Below are 26767 nucleotides of genomic sequence, written 5' to 3'. Positions count from 1 at the left end.
GAACACAAAGTGCTGTCATAAAGATACAGGTTCTGATGGGTAGTGACCGTTCCCTAAGAAATCTTAGTCTTTCAGGAGATTGAAATTGGTTGTGAAATGTTCCTGCCTGGCAAGCAAGCAATGTGAAGTGAGGGGCTATTTGATCCTTTCTAGTCTCACCTCCTGATGCTGGTCCTTTTTTTAGTACTTAGGGCTTGAAATAATCAACATTTATTGAGCCCTCACTATATTCCATGGTAAAGGTCATGGAATAGAGGCAGGCTTCAAATTTAGGGAACTTGGCCCAGAGATCATGCTCTTAAATGATGTGATATACTGTCTGTGGGCTTGGAAGGGGTTTACCTTGACTAACTTCCTGCACTGGTGGAGCTTAGCAGAAGGGTGCTTCCCTTATCCTCCCTGCCTACAGAGCTTGTCTCTTTCCTGTTTGGCTCCTGAGGCCAGACTGCCTATCCCTAAGACTGAGCAGGAGTTGGTAAATGAGACAGGAGATCCCTTCTCTACAGCCCCAGATGTAAGCCCAGTTCTGTCCTTCACCAGCTAGGTATCCCCACCTCTCTGAGCATGTCTCTTCATCTGTAAAGTGGAGATAACATTACCTCATGGGTTCATTTAGGGGATTAATAAGGCAATGTACGTAGCAGTTTCTGGCTCTGACTAAGTACTTAATGTTAGCAGTTTTTATCATTGCCCTTATTAGCCTTGAGAACAAGCCAGGAAACAGTTTCTCAAAGATTAGATACTAAGACCTAGGTAGGTGAGCAGTTTTCTTTTGGTTTTGACAAGACAATAATTTTATTCTATGTATTTCTCTCGACTTTTTTGGTGTGAAAAGCAGAGAGGTAAAGCATTATTTAACAGATGTATGGATTCAAGCAAGAAACTGAGGTCCAATTGCAAAGAAATGACTTGTATAACTCAGAGCCCTGTCTGAGGAGACACAGAGGACCCTAGAGGGCGGAGAATGAACACAGCGCAGGGGCTAGTTCCAGAGTCACATCCTCGGTTAGTTCATTTACAAGTGTGGGTGAGAGTCCCTTGTCAGTAGGCAGAGATTTTTTTTTTCCTCTGCTCTAACACATATCTGCTGGCTAGTGTTTGTTAAATAAAACACTTTTTTTGATGTGAAATAGAATTCGTGACTTGTCCAAAATGGGAGAGGCAAGGGAGCTCTGTAACAGGCTTCTTGAGCACATTTTCCCACCTGTTCCTGTGCCAAACTTTCCCAAAGACTTATTTGCCAGTGGTTGCTCCTGAGATCTCAGGGGTAGCTCACTCTGTAGGCTCCAAACTATAGAGTGATGCTGCCACCACCACAACCACCACTGCTACCACCAGCCATTTACAGTTTCCTCCTATAAGGATGCAACCTGCTGTGAAGCTTTCGCCTTCCTTCCTTCATCCTGTCTTTGGTGTTGTACCTTCTTCCCCTGGTGCTTTTGCCATGCAGCCAGTGTTCCAAAGAAAATTTTCAGACATCAAAGATACAGCCCTTACTGCCTCTCCAAGGAGGTGTGAATTAGCCATGGAAAAGAAGATAATTTAGAGGGCTCCTATGCCTCTGTGCTGCAGAAGAGTTTGCTTCTTGTTAGCGTGCTAGCTCCTGAGCCAGGTGGGGGACTTGCTGGGATTCATGAGAGTGTACTACATGACCTCTGGATCAGTAGACTGGGCCTAGCCTGCCCAAGGACAACGCCCAAATCTGCAGAAGCCAAGGCCGAAGACCGATTGCACCTTCTTTCACTCCCCTTCCTTAAGCTTAAGTTTGTTCTGTCACACTGCCCCAAGTCTGTGGCTTAAAACAGTCATTTCCTTTTGCCGATGAATAAGCTCACTCTTTATAAACTGTTTCAGCTTGGGGACTGGAAAGGCTCTCTGTGCCTTTCTGTCTCTCTCTGTTTCTCCGAGAGTTTATGTTGATGGCTTCTGTCTTTGTCTTTACAGGGAACTCTAATGATCCATGAAAAAGAGGTTACCCTTGAGTATGTACCAAGCCCAGATTTTTGGTACTGCAAACGAGTAAGTACTGAGAATTCCTTTCTTTAGAAATAAGCATCAAGCATAACAGCTCCTCCGTATTTCCAGGAATGCTGCCTGGTAACATACTATTGCCAAGGGGAAAGCTCTTCTTCCACTCACTTCAGATGAACTGGAGGTTAAGACAAGGTCATCCATAATTTCTGCTTCCCAGCTGCTGTATGTAGTCATAGAGGGTTCTGGGCCTGCAGTTGGAGACAGTTTCCCAAGGGCACATGCCATGCTTTCTGTCAGTTAGGAAAAGAATAACAGTCTCTTGTTGACTTACAACCTCTTCTCAATTACCCTTCCTGATAGTGGTCTTAAAGGGATTGGTGTTTGGGAAGGTAGAATTGGGGAGGCTGGTTCTGTGGGAGTTGTACATTTTTTGGGTATTCTGGGTTTCCAAGGGTATAGCACTTCAAGCATCATGGCATTTTACCTCTGTTAAACTTGATATTATTTTAAAATGGGATATTTAAAAATTTTAGACTATACTCTTTAGAGGTCCCTTTTGATTACAGTGAACATGAAAATGTAATTTGTTTTCATTGTTCGTACTTAGCTTTAAAAATAATTATGAAAAATATATAAAGTTTCTGAACTATGATTCATTGAAAGTATTACAGAATTTGAAAAAATTCCATAAAAACTTCAGCTTAACGTTTTTGTTATTCTCAATGAAATACACCTTGGATAGCTATGATTGTCATTAGCTAAAGCACTCATATTTTATGGATATACTTCCTTAAGTTATCGTTTTAGGAAAACATTTGATTTTTTTTATTGTGGTAAAACACACATAACATTAAATTTGCCATTTTAACCATTTTAAAGCATATACATAATTCAGTGTCATTAAGTACCTTCACAATGTTGTGCAGCCATCAACGCTATCTAGTTCCAGAACTTTTTTTTAGAGACAGCGTCTCTCACTATGTTACCCAGGCTGGTCTCAAACTCCTCCTGCCTCAGTCTCCCCGCTAGCTGGGACTACAGGTGCATGCCACTGTGCCCAGCTTAGTTCCAGACCTCTTTTTTTGTTTGTTTGTTGGAGATAGGGTCTCGCTCTGTTACCCAGGCTGAAGTGTGGTGCCTCTATCACAGCTCACTGCAACATCCAACTCCCAGGCTCAAGCAATCCTCCTGGCTTAGCCTCCCAAGTGGCTAAGACTGTAGGCATGCACCACCATGCTGGCTAATTTTATTTTATTTTTTTGGAGAGGCAGAGTCTTGCTATATTGCCCAGGCTGATTTCAAACTCCTGAGCTCAAGCAATTCTCCTGCCTCAGCCTCCTAAAGTGCTGGGATTTCAGGCATGAGCCCCCACACTTGGCCCATAATTTTTTTAATCATTCCAGAAGGAAACCCCATATCCATTAATTAGCCACTCTCCATACCCCCTTCCCCCAGTTCCTGGTAACCATTAATCTGTTTTCTATCTTTATGGATTTGCCTGTTCTGGACATTTTATATAAATGGAATCTACATTTGTAGCCTTTTATGTCAGCCTTCTTTGACCTAGCATGTTTTCAAGGTTCATCCATGTTGTAGCATGTATCAGTACCTCATTGCTTTTTATGGCAGAATGATATTATTTGGATATACCACATTTTGTTTATCCATTCTTTTTTTTTTTCTTATTTTGAGACAGAGTCTTGTTCTGTTGCCCGGGCTAGAGTGCTGTTGCATCAGCCTAGCTCATAGCAACCTCAAACTCCTGGACTTAAGCAATCCTCCTGCCTCAGCCTCCTGAGTAGCTGGGACTACAGGTGCTCGCCACCATGGCCAGCTAATTTTTTGTATTTTTAGTAGAGACAGGGTCTTGCTCTTGCTCAGGCTGGTCTCGAACTCCTGAGCTCAAGTAATCCTCCTGCCTCAGCCTCCCAGAGTGCTAGGATTACAGGTATTGAGCTACTGCGCCCAGTCTTGTTTATCCATTCATAAGTTGATGGACATTTGAGTTGTTTCTGCTTCTTGACTATTGTGAATAATAGGACCATTGTGTACAAGTTTTTTTTTTTTTTTTTTTTTTGGTTTTTAAAGAGATAGGGTCTTACTGTCACCCAAGCTGGAGTACAGTGGTAGTACAGTGGTGTGATCATAGCTTACCACAGCCTCGAACTCATGGGCTCAAGGGATCCTCTCACCTCAGCCTCCCAAGTAGCTAGGACTACAAGTGTGTGCCACCTCACCTGGCTAATTTTTCTTATTTTTTGTGGAGATGGAGTTTTGCTGTGTTGCCCAGACTGGTCCTGAACTCCTGGGCTCAGGCGATCCTCCCATCTCAGCTGCCCAAAGTGCTAGGATTACAGGTGTGAACCACTGTGCCCAGCCAATAGTTTTTATTTGAACACCTGTTTTCAATTTTTTAGGTATGTGCCCAGGAGGAATTTCTGGGCCATATGGGACTTTTGTGTTTAATTCTTTGAGGAACCACCAAACTGTTTTTCATAGCCTGTAACTGCACCATTTTATATTCCTCCCAAAAATGTATAAAGGGTTCCAATTTCTCCCCATCCTTGCCAACACTTACTGTTTACCTTTTGTTTGATAATAGCCATCCTAGTGGGTATGAAATATCTCATAATGGTTGTGATTTGCGTTTCTCTAGTGAGTTTGAGCATCTTATGTGTTTGTTGGCCATTTGTGTGTCTTTGGAGAAATGTTTAGTCAAGTCTTTTGCCCTTTTAAATTTGGTTGTTATGTCTTTTTGTTGAGTTGTAAGGTTTCTTAATATTTTTCTGGATTTTAGTCTCTTATCAGATACATGATTTGCAAATACTTTCTCTTTTTCTGTGTAGTCTTTCACTTTCTTGATAGTCTTTGATATACAAAAGTTATGATTTTGATGAAGTCCAATTTATCTATTTTTTCTTTGTTGCTTGTCTTTTGGTGTCATAGGTAAGAAAGCATTGCCAAATTCAAGGTCATGAAGATTTACCCCTGTGTTTTCTTATAAGAGTTTGGCTCTTATATTAATATATTTAGGTCTTTGATCTCTTTTGAGTTGATTTTTTTTATATGGTGTCAGGTAAGGGTTCAACTTCATTCTTTGGCGTGTGGGTATTCAGTTGTTGCAGCATCATTTGTTGAGGAGACTGTTCTTTTCCCATTGGCATCCTTATCAGAAATCAATTAGCCATGAAAGAATAAAAAAAAATCAATTGACCATAAATCTATAGATTTATTCCTAGATTCTCAATTGTATTCTGTTGATCTATTGTTTATCCTTATGCCAGTCCCATACTGTTTTGATTATTATTACAACTCTGTAGTAAGATTTCAAATCAGGTAATGTGAATTCTCCAACTTTGTTCTTTTTCAAGATTGTTTTGGTTATCCAGGGTTCCTTGCAATTCTGTATAAATTTTAGGATCAGCTTTTCTATTTCTGCAAAAATGGACAAGTGGAATTTTGGTAATATTTTAACGGTGATTGCCTCTGTTGTATGATTATGGGTGATTTCCCCCTTCTCTCTTATACTTTCTTTTTTTTTTTTTTTTTTTTTGAGACAGAGTCGCGCTTTGTTGCCCAGGCTAGAGTGAGTGCCATGGTGTCAGCCTCGCTCACAGCAACCTCAAACTCTTGGGCTCAAGTGATCCTCCTGCCTCAGCCTCCTGAGTAGCTGGGACTACAGGCATGCGCCACCGTGCCCGGCTAATATTTTCTATATATTTTTAGCTGTCCAGCTAATTTCTTTCTATTTTTAGTAGAGACGGGGTCTCGCTCTTGCTCAGGCTGGTCTCGATCTCCTGAGCTCAAACGATCTGCCTGCCTTGACCTCCCAGAGTGCTAGGATTACAGGCATGAGCCACCGCACCTGGCCTGTACTTTCTATATTAGCTATGATGTACATATATTGTTTCTTTTATAATCAGATAGAGGGAGCTAACATTAAAGGGAAAATTTTTGAGCTATATTTTCTGTTAATCAGCAGAAAATAATTGTTGATGTCTGATATCAGAATTATACAGCTATTGCCAAGGTTATTGCTTTAAAGAATAGAATGGGTTGATTATATTGTCAACTGAAATGACAGGCCACATGTTTAGTCAGCTGTCTCAGGAATACTTTGCACTCTCTGAGCTTTTCAAAAGGGTAGAGGTGTCATTCCTGCATACACAGCCTTTGGCCTGATGTGGAAGATGCTTTCTGAGAAAAAACAAAACAATGTTGCTGGGTATAGTGGCTCACGCGTATAATCTCAGCAACTTGGAAGGCTAAAATGAAATGGGAGGAATGCTTGAGGCCAGGAGTTTGAGACCAGCCTGGAAGGCATAGCGAGACAACCCCCATCTCTAAAAAAAAAAAAAAACAGGTGGGCATGGTAACACACGCCTATAGTCTCACCTACTTGGGTGTCTGAGGTGGAAGGATCTCTGGAACCTAGGAATTCTAGGTTATAGTGAGCTATGATCACACCTCTACACTCCTGCCTGGGCAGCAGAGCAAGACCCTGTCTTTTAAAAACAAATGTTTTATAGCAGTATTATTCATAATAGCCAGAAAGTGGACACAAGCATAACATCCATCAGCTGATGGACAAACAAAATTGGTATATCCATACAATGGGATGCTATTTGGCAGTAAAATGGAATGAATTACTAATACATGCTATAACCTGGATGAATGTGGAAAACACTATGCCAGACATGAAAGAACATATATTACATAATTCCATGAGCCTAAGTGTAAGAATGGGAAGTGACTTTACTACATTTCCACTGGGGATGATGGACATGTTCTAAAATTAGATTGTGGTGATGGTTGCACTATACATTTACTAAAAATCATTGCATTGTATGCTTAAAGTAGGTGAATTTTATGGTATTTTAAAATTATACCTACCAAGGTTAGGATCCTGATTTTGTAATATCACTTATCAGCTGAATTATCATACAACACAACAGTTCTGCTGTAGTAACAAACAGCCCCCAAATCCCAGTGTCTCTAAACAACAAGCAAATCCTTCACTCACATTATATGTTGGGGTAAATAGGTCTTTTGCTGCTTTTGCTACTATTCTGCTCCACATGGCTTCTCATCCTAGGACCCAGGCCAAAGGGACAGTTCCAATATGGGAGTGTGTTCTCCTGGCTAAGGGAAAGAACAAGGGGCTCATTCACACAAGCAATGTTTCCTTCTTTCTTTCTTTCTCTCTGTTTTTATTCCCTACCTTTCTTGAGACAGGGTCTTGCTCATAATCACAGTTCACTGCAATCTCCAACTCCCGGGCTCAAGCAATCCTCCTGGCTTAGCCTCCCGAATAGCTGGGACTATAGGTGAGCGCCACCATGCCTGGCTAATTGTTAAAAATTTTTCTGTAGAGATGGAGTCTGACTATGTTGCCCAGGCTAGTCTTGGACACCTGGCCTGAAGTGATCCTCCCTCCTCAGCCTCCTAGAGTGCTGGGATTACAGGTACACAATGGCTCTTAAAGCTTATGCTAAGACCTGGTGTAGGTTGTGTTTACTCACAAGTAAGGTTATGTTTGTCTCACAAAGCAAGACACATGGCTGAGACTAGAAATGGAAAGGGGAAGTACACTTACCTTGGGGAGGCACCATAACCACTTGACAGTGGGCAGAGGTATGTGTATATGATGTACTTATAGGGAAGGGAACAATGAAATAACTGACTATAATGACCTTAGGTTATTTAACCTCTCATGGCCTCAGTTTCCTCATCTATAAAATGGAGAGATAATAGTGCCTATTTTGTAGAATTTTTTTTTTTTTTTTTGAGACAGAGTCTTGCTCTGTTGCCTGGGCTAGAGTGCCGTGGCATCAGTCTAATTCACAACAACCTGAAACTTCTGGGCTCAAGCAATCCACCTGCCTCAGCCTCCGGAGTAGCAGTGACTACAGGCATGTGCCACCATGCCTGGCTAATTTTTTCCCGTATATATTTTTAGTTGACCGGCTAATTTCTTTCTATTTTTAGTAGAGATGGGGTCTTGCTTTTGCTCAGGCTGGTCTTATTTCATAGAATTTATTGGGTTGTTGGGATCAATAAGTTATGACATGTAAAGTAGACCTGATACATAGTGTGTGCTATTTAAGCATTAGCTATTGCTGCTGTTATTATAGTTGTCTCCTTACCTCTGTCTGGCAAACTCTTACTCACTCTACAAGGCCCTGCTCAAATAGAATCCTCTTCATAGTTCTTGATCTTTGGTTTCCTACCAGCCAACTTTCTGCCCCTCATGGCCCTTAAAAGCTCAATGGCGAAAGTTCAGGGGCTTTGGGGTTGGGTGATGTGCTTCACTTTTTGTTCACATGTTCAGACAAGAATAATTATGTTCACATTGACAAGTGTCTCTTTTTTTGTTCTGGGCTGGTGAATGTTCCCTTTCCTTTTAATATCCTTTAGATAGCTACCAGAGACACTATCTATATATCTTCCTTCTCCTTCCTTACACCTCAGTATCAGTGTTTGGGAAAGGAATTAATAATTAAATTCTTTTCATTTCCAGCCAAGTGTGAGTGGGGGTCTTACAACCAGTCCATGACCAAGTTTTGGGGGCAAATAGCAGTGGCTTTGGGGCAATAATATTCTATAAGAAAACCCAGATTTCTTAGTTAAGTTTATTTCCTGTAGAAATCGTTGTCCAGGACCAGGCATGGTGACTCACCCTTGTAATCCTGGCACTCTGGGAGGCTGAGGAGTTCGAGACCAGCCTGAGCAAGAGCAAGACCCCATCTCTACTAAAAATAGAAAAAAATAGCTGGGTGTGGTGGCATGCACCTGTAGTCCCAGCTACTCAGGAGGCTGAGGCAAGAGGATTGCTTGAGCTCAGGAGTTTGAGGTTGCTGTGAATTAGACTGACGCCACAGCACTCTAGCCTGGGCGACAGAGCAAGACTCTGTCTCAGAAAAAAAGAAAAAAGAAATCCTTGTCCAGGGCAAAGGCATGTGGGGCTGCTCCAAAGTCCCAGATGCCATGTTAGAGGGTAGCTCTCAAACAATAGCTTATCAGATTCTGTATGCCAATTCTGATGAGTGGGGGGGATATCAAATTCTTTTTTTAGGCTTTGACAGGATCTAGGATATGGCTTGTTTCTCTCATTTTTGGTAGGTGTTACTGTGTTGGATGTACATATGGTTTTTTGAAATGTTTTCGGTCAAACTGAATTGGTTCCTTTTTCCTTGCAGTGTAAGGCCAGCATTGGTGGGCACCGATCTTCATGTTCATTCTGCAAGTGCCCACGGGAAGGTGAGTGGTGGTAGAAGTGGTAGTGGTTTTTATCTTGTGCACTGAGCAAAAGAAATTTTATGCTTCCCTTAGCTTTAAAGAATTTTCATCCCTAAATACAAGTTGATTTGTAAACCTTTTTAAAGTGCAATTTGATGTCCAGTATCATGTAACCTCTCTTGTTAAATGATTTTGGATCGTTGGCTCCTCAGGCTGAAGTGGCTAAGTGGGCAGCTGACCAGAGTTCACTGGTATTGTTATTTAGAATACATTTAAGGTTGTTAGGTTGAAAAGGAGTATTTATGGCATCAGTCTATATGATATCGGTCTGTATGATAGACTTCCCTACTGTCCGCCGTCCACTTCTTTGAAGTTATTGGGAATCATTTACTTTGTTTTCTCATATGCCATCTTTGTAAGTATTGCAAGATCTTTAACAGAAAAATATTTGTTAAAATAACAGTAACAATATGAGTAAGAGAAAAAATAGTCAGGATTGAGGGAATGTGTTATTATTTTAGAGGAATAAACCCACCAGCTTCTCAAGCACTTAACTTTGAAGTAAATTTATGTAGGGAACTTTAGGTAGACAACCTTGAAGAGTCTATCAAAGGCATCCATAATAACAGTGCTATAACTATGACAGTTAGTTACGCTTGTTGTGAGGGCTGTAAGGCAGGTATTCTGAAAATCTTTAGGAGAAGGCTCTGTATGCTTTAGAGATCAAACCAGCATGTGGGAAGGGGGGTAAACAACAGATTTTTACTTGTTAGATCACTTCAGATTAGGTAAAGTTGTGTTTTTTCCCTCAAGAAAGACTTTTTTCTCGAGGTATTCTAACAAATGAATAGATGGTTTATGAAAACCCTTGGATACCCTACCACTAAGATAGATGAGACAACCTTAATCTAGAAACATATAAGGCAGGTATTCATAGTCATTTGTTACTGCTATTAAGTAATGTCTATATTGTTCTCATAGAATATCTCTTTTTGAGCCCCATGGCTTTCAGTGAACCCTCCAAGAATGAATTAATTGTAAAAATATGCCCCTAATTACAAAATGAATTATAAATTTTCCTCCTCTAGAAGGAGATTTAAAGTGAATCATCTATGTTTTGAAGGACATTTATCCATTATGGTTATTTGCATGTAAATGAGCTGTGTGCAGGTAGGTCTATTCCTAGCTTTGCCAGAGAAGGGCCTGTGGTCTTACAGAATTTGAGACAGCTGTTTTAGTACTATAACACCAGAATAAGCAAGGCTCCTGGACATGTATTGACAAGAGCCATATCTTTATTTTATCCCCAGATATGTTCTTATCATTGATTATAATAGGTCCAGGGTGTCTTGAAAGATTTGTTACATTTGAATGTTTAGTAAGTGATAGAAACCTCATGAGATTACATTGTTTAAATGCTTATATAGTTTCTTCTGTGAACTATTTCTTATGCTGTCTCATTAGCCTTGCTTAAACGCTTTTGCCAGGGCCGGGCGCGGTGGCTCACGCCTGTAATCCTAGTACTCTGGGAGGCCGAGGCGGGCGGATTGTTTGAGCTCAGGAGTTCAAGACCAGCCTGAGCAAGAGCGAGACCCCGTCTCTACTAAAAATAGAAAAGAAATTATACAGACAGCTAAAAAAATATATATATATATAGAAAAAATTAGCCAGGCATGGTGGTACGTGCCTGTAGTCCCAGCTACTCAGGAGGCTGAGGCAGGAGGATTGCTCGAGCCCAGGAGTTTGAGGTTGCTGTGAGCTAGGCTGATGCCTGGGCAACAGAGTGAGACTCTGTCTCAAAAAAAAAAAAAAAAAAAAGGCTTTTGCCAGGAACTTTGTAAGAGGACCTTTTTGTAGATACTTCTGAGATAATATTAAAAGCATTCCACTATAAATATTTGTTGGGAAGTAAAGAGGAATCACAGAAGTAGTGTTTTTTTTAATAAAGCCTTCTAGAGATTCTTACTGCTTCTGTTCCCCTAGTGACAGAGACCAAGCAAGAATTAATAACCTACCCTCAGCCTCAGAAAACATTTATACCAGCATCATTGGAAAAACAACCCAATCAGCCCCCAAGACCAGCTGATAAGGAATCTGAACCCAGGAAGAGGGAAGAAGGACAAGAACCACGCTTGGGACATCAAAAGAGAGAAGCAGAAAGGTATCAGCCTCCTTCTCGAAGGGAAGGGCTCACTTTCCGAAGAGACCGAGAGAAGGAGCCATGGTCTGGAGAGACGTGCCAGGATGCAGAAAGCAAAAGTAAGTGGTTTTCAGGGCATATACCAAACTGTGACCACCACAGCTGAAGCATAGATGTCCCATGTTATGGCTAGGTGCCAGCTGCTTCCCCATACTCTAGTAGAACTGTGTATAGCCTGGTCACAGAGGCCATGGCTTTCTTCTGTGGGCCTTACTGTACTAGTTGAAGGAATCTATATCTTCCAAATAGCAAATTGCTATACAAAGGCAGTAAGGCATGATTTTAGATTTCTAAGTTGGTAAGAAAAGTGTACAGGCCGGGCATGGTGGCTCATGCCTGTAATCCTAGCCCTGTAGGAGGCTGAAGCAGGAGGATTGCCTCGGCCAGAAGTTCAAGACCAGCGTGAGCAAGCCCAAGACCCTCTCTCTACAAAAAAATAGAAAAATTAGCCAAGTATGGTGACGTATACCTGTAGTCCCAGCTACTTGCGAGGCTGAGGCAGGAGGATCACTTGAGCCCAGGAGTTTGAGGTTGCAGTGTGCTGTGATGAGGCCACTGCTCTCCAGCCTGGGTGACAGAGCCACACCCTGTCTCAAAAAAACAAAAGACAGAAAGAAAGAAAAGTATACAGTGTTTGTGTAGCATTTCTTTATAGAACTAGCCTTGCTGGAGCAGAGTAGCATCTGCAATAAAAAAGCAACAGGAGGCCGGGCGCAGTGGCTCACGCCTGTAATCCTAGCCCTCTGGGAGGCCAAGGCAGGTGGATCGCTCGAGGTCAGGAGTTCGAGACCAGCCTGAGCGAGACCCCGTCTCTACTAAAAATAGAAATAAATTATCTGGCCAACTAAAATATATATAGAAAAAATTAGCCGGGCATGGTGGCGCATGCCTGTAGTCCCAGCTACTCGGGAGGCTGAGGCAGTAGGATCGCTTAAGCCCAGGAGTTTGAGGTTGCTGTGAGCTAGGCTGACGCCACGGCACTCACTCTAGCCCGGGCAACAAAGGGAGACTCTGTCTCAAAAAAAAAAAGCAACAGGCCCTTTTGTTATGACAGACGGCTCCGTTTGTCATCTGTGGCAGACATATCTTGTTCTTGCTATGTGAACCTATCTTGTCCTTCTTCAGTAAACTTCATTTCATGCTTAAAAAAAAAAACCAGACTTTTGGAACCTCAAAAATTCATCTGTCTCTGTTTCTTTGCTCCTCTCTCATTTATGCTTGGTTCATTCAGCAATCATGCTAAAACGCATTTATCGTTCCACTCCACCTGAAGTGATAGTGGAAGTCCTGGAGCCCTATGTTCGCCTTACTACTGCCAATGTCCGTATCATCAAGAATAGAACGGGCCCTATGGGCCACACCTATGGCTTTATTGACCTCGACTCCCATGCGGTAAGTTTCCTTCTCCTGGGAATGGTCTAGGGACAGATGGCTAAAGAACCCTCAAGAAGGTTTGAGGGACTTATTTATCATTTGAATTTTCATGTGCTACCTGGTATCAAAAACCCTCTTGTTCTCTTTCTTTGGGTTTAATGTTCAATTCAGGTAAGGTGATTGCCCTTAGAAGTTAGGATTCTGTGTGGTTTTCTAGGTTCGTTTTTGTCTTGTGACATTTACAGTTTCCAACTTACTTGTAAAGAATCTCAGTACAGAATCCCTCAAGATTTTAGTGAATTTTCTGATTTTTTATTTTGCCCAGCCACAGATGGTTTTATATTTGATAACACAACATTTTCTGTTTTTCTTCCAAGTATTTAATAGATTCTTATGACTTGAATTTTTAGTTGTGGGGCTCTTTTCTACGGAAATAATGTGATGATAGTAATGAAAATCATTGATACTTCTTAGATTTCATTGTCAAAAGTCACAGGGAATTTTGTAAACTGGATCTGGTGATGATAGTTGTAGCAACCTAAAAGAAGAGGATTTGAGGCTGGGTGTGGTGGCTCACATTTGTAATCCCTGCAACTTGGGAAGCTAAAAGGGAAGGATTGCTTGAGGGCAGGAATTCGAGAGCAGCCTGGGCAACATAGCAAGACCCCTGTCTCTAAGAAAATTAAAAAAATTAGCCAGCCTTGGTGGTACACACCTGTAGTCCTAGCTACTCAGGAGGCTGAGGCAGGAGGATCCCTTGGGTCCAGAAATTCATTGCTGCAGTGAGCTATGATGAGCCCACTGTACTTCAGCCTGGGCAACAGAGTGAGACCCTTTCTCTCAAACAAACAAAAGGATTGGAATTTCTAAAATTTACACCAAAAACGACATCTACTCTGATCACTATTCCTATCAGTCTTTCATTAAAAGTTGCCTACTTTTTCCAATATGCTCTTACTGTTAAAGTTATGACCAGAACATAATGTTTAGTAAATTTCTCTTCTAAGAAGAAATGTCCATGTTCAGTTCTCATTCAGAGAACGTGGCCTTTTTTCTCTTTGAATGCAAGTGTGTCTTTGGTTCTGTAGGAAGCTCTTCGTGTAGTGAAGATCTTGCAGAACCTTGATCCACCATTTAGCATTGATGGGAAGATGGTAGCTGTAAACCTGGCCACTGGAAAACGAAGGTAAGGCAGAGGAGTGCACTTGAGTCACTTAAGACAGAAGGTAAGGCACTTTTCCTGGCTGGAGAGACAGATACTAGGCTAAGTATAGAATGTCCGATTTCCTTAAGTGCTAAGTTTAACAGTTGATATCTCTGACATTTCACTTTGACACTTCTTTATTTTTATTGTGAAGGTACATCCTTCATACACACATCTTGGCTTGTGATTATCTTTCAGGTTTTTTCTTAGAGCAATTTTTGTAAAACCATGGATAAGTAAACAATTTATGTTATTTTTGAATGTGAATTCCATCGTGGAACCAATGCAGCATAGACAGCTCAAAATATCAATGAAATATTTGGGAATGATGTGGCTGGTGAATGCACACTATGTCAATGGTTTAAGAAGTTCCATTCTGGTGATTTTAATATTGAAAATGAGCCATGTGGGTGACCTGAGACCCAGGTGGATAATGATGAACTGAAAGCTATAAGAGAAGCAAATCCATCACGACCTACGTGTGAATGAATTAGCGGCAAGGTGTGCCATTACTACTGCAACAGTATTGACCTATTTGAAACAAACAGGCAAGGAAAAGAAGCTGGATAGTTGGGTACCACATGAATTAAACGAGCATCAGAAGAGAAATCGTCTCAAAGCTTGCTTTTCTTTGTTGTCATGACATAAAGGCGAACCATTTCTACACCATATCATTACATGTGATGAAAAATGGATTCTTTCTGACAATCACAAGGATTCAGCATAATGTTTGGATAAAGATGAAGTGCTGAAACACCGTCCAAAACTGAATATTGATCAAAAAAAGGCTAGTGGTGTCTGTTTGGTGGTTTAGCGCTGGTATTATCCACTACAGCTTCATGAAACCTGGTCAGTTGATTGCAGCGGATGTCTACTGCAACCGACTGGACAAAATGATGAGGATGCTTACAATTAATCACCTGACCATATGTCGTAAAAAACAGCGTTGCTCAAACTACAGAAGCTGTCGTCCTCTGTATTCAGCAGACCTTGCACCAACTGACTATCACTTCTTCCAGGCTTTGGACCACTTGTTGCAAGGAATAATATTCAGTTCTCAACAAGCTGTGGAAAATGCCTTTCACAATTTCATCACCACTTGCTCTCCAGGCTTCTTCACTGCTGGCATAAACAAGCTACTGTTAAGATGACAAAACTGTGTCGATAGTTTAGTCACATACTTTGATTAATTGTGCTGTTTCTTGATTGAGATACAATAAACTGAACTTTTGATTCAAAATTGGACATTTCCGCCAGGCGCAGTGGCTCTCTCCTGTAATCCTAACACTCTGGGAGGTCGAGGTGGAAAATCGCTTGAGATCAGGAGTTCAAAGACCAGCCTGAGCAAGAGTGAGACCCCATCTCCACTAAAAATAGTAAAACTTAGCCAGGTGTGGTGGTGCACACCTGTATTCCCAGCTACTTGGGAGGCTGAGGCAGGAGGATCACTTGAGCCCAGGAGTTTGAGGTTACTGTGAGCTAGGCTGATGCCACGGCACTCTAGCCCAGGTGACAGAGTGGGACTCTGTCTCAAAAAAAAAAAAAAAAATCGAACATTTCATGATTAATGACGTAGTAGGCATGATGCCTTCCCAGTATGCTTCAGATATGTGCTTATATATTTTCTTTTAATGAAGCATTCCTTGTTCTGGCTCTATGATTGTTTTCTTTCTTAAATAATTGTACTAGTTACTATATTCCTTTCCCTTTGAACTGCTTGATATCTTTGGGTCCCAAATGGCTGGCCATGGGTATCACTCGCCTGTAGTCCCAGCTACCTGGGAGGCTAAGGCATCCATCACTCGAGGATCACCCGAGGTCAAGAATTCAAGGCTGTAGTGTGTGATGATTGCATGTAGTATGTGAATATCCACTGCACTGCAACCTGGGCAACATAGTGAGACCACATCTTTTATTTTTTTTTTAATGATGGTACAGTCTTGGATGTGTGGAAAAACCTACAGACATCCTTACCCCTTGGGATCCTAAGAAAACACTGTCCTGACTTTTTGTTCCCTTGACCTTATTCATATCCCCGTAGCACTGGGAAATCTAATTCCTCTTTACTCCTTCACTCATCTTGACCCAGGAGCTGCATCAGAGAGACAGGCTTCCAGATATGGGGCAGATCTTGCTCTAGCACCTTTTGTGTAATAGTTGTTTTGCTTCAGCAGATGGCTTTTTAGGAGTTCTACTGCTCCTCCTGTCTGGAGTATCTGGACCACCCAACTGGCTTGCTGTCTGGGTTGGTTCCTTTCCCTACAAAATAGGGAAAGGAGAGTTTCTCAGTAGGGTCTGTAGGATTAAACACTCCTCGAGTGCCTTTTGGTAGCAGACTTATAATATGCTGTGTTGTTTATTGCAGAAATGATTCTGGGGACCATTCTGACCACATGCATTACTATCAGGTAGGCTCTAATATGTGGGAGTGCTCTGTTAAAATTCTCAGGTGTTTGAAAGGATGATCTTGAATTTCCTCCAGTGGGTGACTGTTAGGTGAATGGCTATCAGATAACTCTATAATTTTAACTTGCCTTTCTGTGATAGGGTAAAAAATATTTCCGAGATAGGAGGGGAGGTGGCAGAAATTCAGACTGGCCTTCAGATACAAATCGACAAGGACAACAGTGTAAGTAATCTTTGTTTTATTTCTACTGTTCATTTTTGTTGACTTGCTACTCATTGCTTGAAATCTGTGTGGTCATAAAGTTGACAAGAGATACTGTTGCCTGGGGTGCTCATCCAGAGTGAGCACCATCTATAGATTCTGTGCCTGTTTGGCTTGGCCACCCTAACTTTTCGGTTGTTCTTGGTGAGTCCTCAGTAAGAATTACATTGGACAGGAACTAATATTGGCTCTGGTTTTATTCCCTTTAGCATCATCTGACTGCTACATATATGATTCTGCTACTGGCTACTATTATGACCCCTTGGCAGGGACTTATTATGACCCCAATACCCAGGTGAGTTTTTGACTTTGTTTACTCTGTCAATGATCCTTTTGAGAAAAGCACCCATAATTTGTTACTTTGAGGATTTTATTCCCTGGATTTTCTGGATGCTTATTGCATGAAAAGTAAAAAAGTTTAAATCTATGGAATCTGAACTCTTGCCTGTATGGAAAATCAGTGCCTTGTGGCATTACAGGTAAGAACAATGCTGCTCTTGGAAAAGTGGACAGTGGGTGGTCTGGATGTGTCCTGGCCCCAGGAATGGGATTTTAGATTGATATGGACTCTTAGGCTTGTGAGTAAAAGAGCCTAAAGGAACTATGCTCCTTAGACCTGGAATTGCTGGGAAAGTGAAACATTCTGTAGACTTACCTGTTTCCAACTGTATCACAGCAAGAAGTCTATGTACCCCAGGATCCTGGGTCACCTGAGGAAGAAGAGATCAAGGAAAAGAAATCTACCAGTCAAGGAAAGTCAAGTAGCAAGAAGGATACATCTAAAAGAGATGGCAAGGAGAAAAAAGACAGAGGAATGACAAAGGTAAGAGAACTTCTGTGTCTGCTATCTGAAATTACCACATAATTACAGATTAAAATATAGAAGTCATGAACAGAGGATATCTAGGTTTGAGGTATTACTTTTTTTTTTTTTTGAAACAAAGTCTCACTTTTGCCCAGGCGAATGCCATGGTATCCACCTAGCTCACAGCAACCTCAAACTCCTGGGCTCAAGGGATCCTCCGGCTTTAGCCTCCCAAGTTGCTGGGACTTCAGGCATACACCACCACACCTGGCTAAGTTTTTCTATTTTTAGTAGAAACATGGTCTTGCTCTTGCTCAGGTTGGTCTTGACCTCCTGAGCTCAAGCGATTCTCCTGCCTCAGCCTCTCAGAGTGCTAGGATTATAGGCGTGAGCCACCATGCCCAGCCTGAGGTATTACTTTAAAATTACTCTAGTTACCTGATGTATGCAGTCCCCATGCCTCTTATGGCCCCATGGCAACTCTTTCCCTTTTACAAATGGGAAAAGTATGGATATAGAACTAAATGACTTAGCTCAAATCCGAACACCTCAGCTCCACACATTTTCACTTTTTTACATTCCCTTTTTAGTGTTTGACTCTCTGTACACATTTCTCTAGTTGTAATTGTAGGAGGGGATGCTGTTTATCATTTTTCATTTAATCATAAATATTTTTCCCTGTTTCTATAATATTCTTTATTATTTTTCATGCCTATATCATAAAAATTCACAGTAAAAGTATATGCCCTAGCAACTACTAAGGAGAACAGTATGGAGGCTCCTCAAAAAACTAAAAGTAGAGCTACCATATGACCCAGCAATCCCACTGCTGGGTATATATCCAAAGGAAGGGAATTTGGTATATTGAAAAGATATCTGCACTCCCATGTCTATTGCAGCTCTATTCAGAATAGCCAAGATTTGGAATAAACCTAAGTGTTCATCAACGGGTGAATGTTTAAAGAAATTGTGTTACATATACACAAGGGAATATTATATGGTCATGAGAAAGAATGGAATACTGCCATTGGCAACAACATGGATAGAACTAGAGAACATTATGTTAAGTGAAATAAGCCAAGCACAGAAAGACAAATCTCACATGTTCTCGCTCATATGTGGGAGCTAAATATTAAAAACAATTGATCTCATGGAGACAGAGAGTTGAATGATGGTTACTAGAGGCTGGGAAAGGTAATGGGGAGTGGGGGATAAAGTGAGGGTGGTTAGTAGTTACAAAAATGCAGTTAATGATGGAGTGAACAATATTTGATAGCATAACAATGTGACTATAATCAACAATAAGTTAGGATATACATTAAGATAACTAGAAGGGTGGAATTGGAATGGTTTTTTGTTTGTTTGTTTGTTTGTTTTTTTGGTTTTGTTTTGTTTATTGTTTTTGAGACAGAGTATTGCTCTGTTGCCTGGGCATCAGCCTAGCTCATAGCAACCTCAAACTCCTGGGCTCAAGCAATCCTCCTGCCTCAGCCTCCCAAGTAGCTGGGACTACAGGCATGTGCCACCATGTCTGGCTAATTTTTTTTTTTTTTCTATTTAAGTTGCCAGGCCAATTTCTTTCTAGTTTTAGTAGAGATGGAGTCTCGCTCTTCCCAAGACTGGTCTCAAACTTCTGACCTCAAGCGATCCTCCCACCTTGCCCTCCCTGAGTGCTAGGGTTATAGGCATGAGCCACTATGCCCAGCCCAAATTGGAACATTCTTAACACAAAGAAATGATAAATGCCTGAGGTGATGGATATCCCGATTACCCTTTGTTTGATTAATTCACATTGTATGCCTATATCAAAACATCACATGTACCCTATAAAGATACACAACTATTATGTACCGGTAATAAATTAAAAAATATATATATGCCCTAGTTTTCTTCATCACTTCTACATTGTTTGTCTCCTCTTTCTAATCTTACACTGTCATAATATGCAGCATTTAGCATTTTATTTGTTTCTCCATTTAAATTACTTCGTTAGGATAAATTTTCAGAATCAAAGATGGTGAAAATTTTTACATCTAATATAAAATCAAATTATTTTCTAAAGAATTACATTGATTTACCCTGATACCAGTTATATATTAGTGAAAATAGAAGAATTTGCTTGTGGTTCAAGTCATAATTTATATCATAATCTTCTTTGTAATAGCATTAGTTGTTTATCTAGAGATACAGAAAAAGCAAGGAGAGAGAGTGTGTTTGTCTAAGAATGTAGACGTTAGAGTCATACTGACTTAATATCTGGATTTTCTTTCTACCATTTAATCTTTCTAACCATATTCCCAGTCATTTGTAAGCTGAAGTTATTATTGTCTATCTAGGAAGATTGTAGTAAAATCTGAAGAAGATAATGCCTCATCTGGTACCTGATATACAGTAAACATGCAATATATACTGAATACTATGTTTTTAATGGTTCTTTATTTTAAATTCAGTATAGGAACATTACAGATATTTCACAAATTAGGAACTTTGGAAAATCAGCCTAATTTCAAGAGTTAATTCTTAACCCAGTTTTTATGATTGAGTATCTTAAAAGAATTATCTCTGGGTTTGATCAGTTTCAGGAAAATACCAGTGAAGGGAAGTCCCCCCCAGAGGACGTCTTTAAGAAGCCCCTGCCTCCTACTGTGAAGAAGGAAGAGAGTCCCCCTCCAGTAAGGCTAATGCTGATCCCCTGCACTAGGGGTGGGGCTGGTTCTGGGTGGGAAAGGAAGCTAAAAGGCAAAAGCCTCACTTTAGCTTTGGTCCTTTAGCTCTCTGTGTCTCCCAAATAAGGATTCCTCTTGAGTACAAGCATAATGCAAATTTTCCTATCTGATAATAGGGGTATTACTAGAGAATCAGGGGCAGTTATGTGCTCTCTCTCTACCCTGTGCCATTCCACCAGACCAAGAGATGCTTGGCCCTTTTTATGATCTTATTCTTGTCAATTTTTCTCTAAATCACCAAGGAAACTCATTTTCCTGGCCTTGATGTTTCCTGCCTTTTGGTGCCACATAAGAATCTCTTAGGTAAAGACTGCATGCATGGTCATTATTATAGTTTCTGCCTGGCCAGAGTGAATGATGCTAATATTGGCACCTATTGTTCAGATACCTTGAAGTTATAATCTCAGTCTAATCACTAGTGATTCTGATTGAATACAACTATATAACAATAGTGACCATACTTTATTTTTTCTGTTTTGGTTGATCATAGAACCAGTGACCATGCATCATTATTTAGCAATTCCCACAAGGTACTGTTTGCCTGCTCCACATTATTAGTTCAGCTCATTGTAGCATCTCTCCTAACCGTGCCTCTGTCTTTACCTCACTCAGGAGCTGGATCCATCTACCTGACTGCTTATCACCACAGTTGTTTTTAGTTTACCTCCTGAATCCCATTTGTTATAGCTTTGATGAAATTCATCTTTCCTTTCCTCCATTGGTTACAGTGACTTGGAGGTGTTTATCTCTTCCTCTTTGTGACTTGTAACTTTTTAACTCGTTTGCCATTTTCTGTCAGTTCCTGCTTTCTCTTCCTACTCCTCACATTCTGTTGCTAGAGTCATTTCTGAGGGAACTGCTCAGGTTTATCTCAATGAGCAAGAAGCAGAGTCAAGCTCTAGTCATGTTCATTCCATCTGAGAAATGAGCAGTGTGGTCAGTGGGCCCATTATGGAATAATGAACCCAATTCCTTATTCCAACTAAAAGAGAACAAAGGAAGGAGATACCTATATCAGAATATCCAAAAAACGGGCGCCAAAATATAGGTTGAATTTGGTGTTGTTTCCTGGCCTTCTCCTTCCAGCCTAAGGTGGTAAACCCATTGATTGGCCTCCTGGGTGAATATGGAGGAGACAGTGACTATGAAGAGGAAGAAGAGGAGGAACAGACCCCTCCCCCACAGCCCCGTACAGTACAGCCCCAGCAGCGGGAGGAGCTGACCAAGAAGGAGAATGAAGAAGATAGACTCACTGACTGGAATAAACTGGCTTGTCTGCTCTGCAGGAGGCAGTTTCCCAATAAAGAAGTTCTGCTCAAACATCAGCAGCTGTCAGACCTGCACAAGGTATTAGAAGAAGGGGATATGACCTTTTAAACCTTTCACTGTTAATCATCAATGGGCTTTATAGGGAATAAAGAAGCTTATACTGTCCTTCCTCAGCATATATCAGCCCCTGTTCCTATCATTAAGTCAATCTAATTCTAGAATGAATTGCTCTGAAATAAGGTTGTGCCCGCCTTTGAAGAACTTCAGTGTGTAAACCCAAGGCAAGCAGCGTGGCTTTGTCTAGGGCACCAAATACAGAGGATGTGCAGGAAGAGAAAGGACTGTGGAGTAGGAAGCTTACTTGCTGAGTTTCTCATCTTAGTTCTGCCGTTAACCTAATAACTGGACCCCAGATAAGCCCCTTCTCTTCTTTGGTACTTGATAGCTTCACCTGATTCTATCCAGCTCTGACAATGTGCAGTTTTCGCTATAGGTGAGTCAAATTCTACCATCTCTTCATATAGTGAGTATTGCTATAAGCCATAGCATAGCAGATATTCTCAGGGTGTTAAACTGACATATATTAATCCTCCCCTACAGTCTTCCTATTTATATGTACTGACCAAGGAGCCAAATTACAGACAAATAAAGCCCCTAGAATGGACTCATGTTCTCAAATTAATTTGTTTTACAATCCTTCTCTAGCAGACGTTGTAAGAGCAGGTGATGGAACTGGATTTAGACTTTATCTCAGCACAGAACCCAAAGTCTTACTTAGCTAAAAGCTGAGACATTCTGCTTTTGGTAGTAGGTACACTACTTTTCCCAGCCACGTCTATAGAGGTTCTGCAAAGCTTCTAGGACTATGAGAAGCTTCCTGACTATCCTTAGAACAGATTACCTCCCACATCCCTTTGACCTTCTGGAATTCCAAGTCATCAGACTGACACATTGGATTTTCAGCTCTCTGGTGTAAATGCTAATAAATGGCTAAAGAGAGGAAAAGTATTAATAGTTGTCAGGAAAGAGAAGCCACAGGTCTGGTAAATACACAAACTGAACTGACCCTAGGACAATGGAAAGTAGACTGTAGTACTTTTCCTTTCCTTGGGTCTTCCAGTACAAAGAACTACCTCTCCATATAAGAACTGCTTTAGACTCTTTAAGTTTCATTTATATGCCTGAAGGCGTGTATAGTAGCGCCATGCTTGAAGACTATGGGACTTTCAGGGCAATCTTTTGGTTCTTTCAAAACCCTGGGGCTCCTTTTTATATTTCTCTGGGGAGTTGAAAGAATGACTAGTGTGGGTGATAGGTGGTGGTGGGCAGAGTGTATGGGCATTTAGTTTTCTTCCCTGCTGTGCTCAGATCCTCTCTCCTGTAATTTTCACTTTAAATAAAGAAATATACCAGATTTTTGTATTCCACATTTTGGAGAAAAGTAGAATGAAGTTTCTTCTTGTGCCACACCATATAACTAATCTATGTGACAAGCCTTCATCAGAATCTGGGTTCCTATTGATGAGACAGACTAAGGCAAGACCAGTTATAGGGATTGTCGCTTGCAGGTACAGTAGTCATTTAGGAGAGTTGATCAGTCAAAAGAGCTACAGTCCTAAAGCAGCTATTGGGAAAGGCCTAGAGGCATTTCTAGGACCATTTTTTTCTAGACCTATACTCATAGAATTCCCTCTCTTTTCAGCAAAACCTGGAAATCCACCGGAAGATAAAACAGTCTGAGCAGGAGCTGGCCTATCTGGAGAGGAGAGAACGGGAGGTAAACTTCAGTGACCGTTACTCCTTTGACCCCAACTCTTTTTGTTTTCTGGTGTAGACTTTATAGGCTGTGCTGATCCCTCCTTATAAGAAGACAGAGAACAAAGAGGCCCCAGGAGATGGTGTATATGTTTGTCAAAACTTGGTTGGTCACAGTGCCTCGTGCCTGTAATCTTAGCACTTTGAAAGGCCAAGGCAGGAGGATTACTTGAGGCCAGGGTTCAAGACCAGCCTGGGCAATATCAAGACACTGTCCTTACAAAAAATAAAATAAAATAAAACTTAGCTGGGTGGCACACACCTATAGTCCCAGCTACTCAGGAGGCTGTGGTGGGAGGATCCTTTGAGCCCAGGAGTTGGAGGTTACAGTAAGCTATGAGGACGCCACTGCACTCTAGGCTGGGCAACAGAGTGAGACCCTATTTTAAAAAAAATTTTTTTTTAACTTTTTGGAAAAATTATGGATTCACAGAAGTTGCAAAGAAATGTATAGATAAGTCTTATGTATCCTTTGCCCAGCCTCCCTCCTTGTTGATATTTTGTATGTGTATGACTATAGTACACATATCTAAATGAGAAAATTGGCACACCTCATCAAATTATACCTTAAAATGGATTGTTTTTACTGTTTTTAAGTTATACCTCAATAAAGTTGATTTCACCCCCAGCCCCAGCCCCAGAATTTCCTTCCCCTCCAGTTCTTTTCTCCATAGCATATTCTTTTTTGTTTGTTTTTTGAAACAGGATCTTGCTGTGTTGCCCAGGCTGGTCTTGAACACCTATACTAAACAATTCTCCTACCTCAGCCTTCCAGGTAGCCAGGATTATAGGCACATGCCACTGCACCCAGCAAGTTGATATTTTTTAAAAAGGTGGTGTTAGGGTCTCCAGGAAGGTCAAATAAATAGCACTCCTCTTTCCTGTTCAACTTTTAAATCAGTTTAGAAGATGGATATTGAAAAGGACTGCTGAAATAGCATCTTTTACTGTTAAAGGCTAAGCTGGAGGGTGTAGCTTAGTGTGAGAGCCACATAGACTTGCTACCTTGACCATACAATTAGGCTGACTTACCTACCCAGTTATAGGCATCACTGGCTTCTCTTATGTAATGGTTAAGAATCCACCTATTGGAGATCACCTGCTTCTGAGAAGGGGAAAAGACAGCTGAGCCAAGCATGCCAGCTTATTTTTTCCAAATTTTCCAGTCAGAGAAGTCACTGCTTTCTCTAAAAGAATATGTGAAGGAGTTTGAGAGTCCGGTAGTTACCAGTTGACTACCTTCACATTAAAAGAAATATCAGGAATGGATAAAGCTTCCCCACTCCCCAGTTCCCTCAGATGGAAATTTCAGGTCTGCTCTTGTGCTTACCAACAGGGAAAATTTAAAGAAAGAGGAAATGATCGCAGGGAGAAGCTCCAATCTTTTGACTCTCCAGAAAGGAAACGGATTAAATACTCCAGGGAAACTGACAGGTAAGCCAGGAACTCTTTATTCAGCCTAGGACTCGAGATCTAATGGTAAAACCATCTCCTTCTCCAACTGTGCTGGTATTTTCTGTCTCAGGGAGGTGAAGTTATCAGAGTAGATTATATCTGAACTCCTTGAGCATGAGGTCCACCCCAGCCTTTTGACCATCTGTCTTTATACAGGGAATGTCTGTTTACATGGAAGGTTGCCTGGCTGCTTCAGCTGCTCAAAGCCAGGGCTAGAGTGGCCATGGTCAGAATTCCTGTCTGTCTTCATCAGTAATGCTGTACCCTCCATATGGGCCTGATAAGAATGTTATACTCAGGCTTTTTCTCTAGGGAATGTGCATTCTCACAACATAGGTGCTAAATAAATACATGGTTGGCTGTTGATGGAGATATATGATCTCTACCTTCCTGTACTTGTTTGCAGTCAGATGGTTCTCAAGTTGTAAGCCCAGAGTTATGTAGAATGTGTCGATAACTCACTTATCAACAGGCACTGCACTAAGTCCAAAGAATGCTTCGGTGGACAAGACATATATTTTCCTTGACTGAACACAGAATGTGTAGGTAATGATGTGTTCCATAGGGCAGACACAGAAATTAATGAGGAAGAGGAGGGAACACTAAGGATGAAAGAGAGAGAGCTCATGAGTGAGGAATTTCAAGTAGTTTGGCGTGCTGAACATTGAAGCTATATTGTTGAGTTACAGGAGATAAAGCTGATCCAACAGGTGGAGACCAGTTCATGATGTCCATATGCCTTGATCACCATGCTAAGGCTTTATCTTAAAGGGGGTGTAAGGTTATGGAATGATTTTAAGCAGGGTATTGATCTAGCTTTGCATTCTGGAGAAATTACTAATCACGTGAAGACAAGTTTGTAGAGAAGTAATGATGCAACTTCTGTTTTGATTCAAGTGAAAGATTGCAGTTACCCAAGAGAAGACCATAAGTATGCAAGGCGAATAGATTAGAGAGAATCTTTGTGGCTGGGCATGGTGGCTCACGCCTATAATCCTAGTACTCTGGGAGTCCAAGGCGGGATGATCACGTGAAGTCAGGAGTTAAAGACCAGCCTGACCAAGAGTGAGACACCTGTCTCTACTAAAAATAGAAAAAAGTAGCTGGCCAACTAAAAATAAAAACAAAAAATTAGCTGGGCATGGTGGCAAGTGGCTTTAGTCCCAGCTACTTGGGAGGCTGAGGCAGGAGGATCACTTGCGCCCAGGAGTTTGAGGTTGCTGTGAGCTAGGCTGACACCTTGGCAGTCTAGCTTGGGCAACAGAGCCAGACTGTGTCTCAAAAAAAAAGAGACAATCTTTGTGATTGATTGGTTGTCTGGAGAGAGGGAGAAATCACTGATGATGCACAGGTTTCCATTGGGCAGCTGAGAGGAAAAGGGGCAGTAAAGGCCTTGAAAGGGTTAAAAGGGTGACAAGAGGGTACGCTAGCAGGAGGAGACATAGTTGTTTATAACAAGAGAGAGTTGTGCAGGTCTGTGTGTTGGTTAAGCAAAAGAACCAGTAGCCAGAGGAGGTTATGACCATGGGAAAAGGGAGGTAGATGATTGACAGAGCAAGGCCCCTGAGGAGGCAGGACAGAGTCTGGGGCTCTGGCATTCTAACTTATTGGATCACAACCTACAATAAGAGATACATTTTTGGATCATGGCCCAATAATAAAGAGTGTGTGTGTACTGAAAAAGAAATACTCAACTGAAAAGAATACTTCCTTACTGTGTGCATATACTCTGATATTTCTATTGTAGCCTGTTCTGTTTTCATTTTGAAGAAGTGTTAGGGTGGGACCACTTAATCAATGTGCTATCCCATTGGATCATTCTCTGCAATTTGAAATAACAGTGGAGTAGGACAAAGGTGAAAGAGTCAGCCACGAGGAGGAAGGACGCCTTCACCCTGAGTCAGTTGGGATGAGGCTAGGTAGGCAGGGTACGGAAAGAGACCTTCCTCTAGTCTCAGCACCTTTCATATCACGTACTCCTGGCTCTCCTTCTTCTCAGTTGTCTTTCCTGCTCCTCTTCCTTTTCTGGGTAAATCTC

At 41.3% G+C, this 26767-nt stretch overlaps 1 protein-coding gene across 5 annotated transcripts in view; it reads left to right on the top strand.

The window, feature by feature from the left end:
- Window positions 1-26767, top strand: part of RBM6 (RNA binding motif protein 6) — a 97179-nt gene that overhangs the window by 67734 nt on the left and 2678 nt on the right. For 4 of the 5 annotated variants that reach the window (XM_045530186.1, XM_045530187.1, XM_045530189.1 and 1 more), the window contains 13 exons: window positions 1945-2019; window positions 9174-9234; window positions 11197-11472; window positions 12645-12805; window positions 13876-13973; window positions 16357-16399; window positions 16539-16620; window positions 16869-16954; window positions 17336-17482; window positions 20041-20136; window positions 21277-21537; window positions 23162-23236; window positions 24611-24708. In XM_045530186.1, coding sequence (XP_045386142.1) covers window positions 1945-2019; window positions 9174-9234; window positions 11197-11472; window positions 12645-12805; window positions 13876-13973; window positions 16357-16399; window positions 16539-16620; window positions 16869-16954; window positions 17336-17482; window positions 20041-20136; window positions 21277-21537; window positions 23162-23236; window positions 24611-24708 — 1559 coding nt within the window. The remainder of the gene's footprint in view (window positions 1-1944; window positions 2020-9173; window positions 9235-11196; window positions 11473-12644; window positions 12806-13875; window positions 13974-16356; window positions 16400-16538; window positions 16621-16868; window positions 16955-17335; window positions 17483-20040; window positions 20137-21276; window positions 21538-23161; window positions 23237-24610; window positions 24709-26767) is intronic. The other variant, XM_045530188.1, reaches the window with a different exon arrangement.

The sequence above is a fragment of the Lemur catta genome, chromosome 18, assembly GCF_020740605.2.
Source record: "Lemur catta isolate mLemCat1 chromosome 18, mLemCat1.pri, whole genome shotgun sequence".
NCBI classification, from domain to species: Eukaryota; Metazoa; Chordata; class Mammalia; order Primates; family Lemuridae; genus Lemur; species Lemur catta.
The sequence above is the reverse complement of the archived record's forward strand: the minus strand, read 5'-3'. Positions and strand labels throughout refer to the sequence as shown.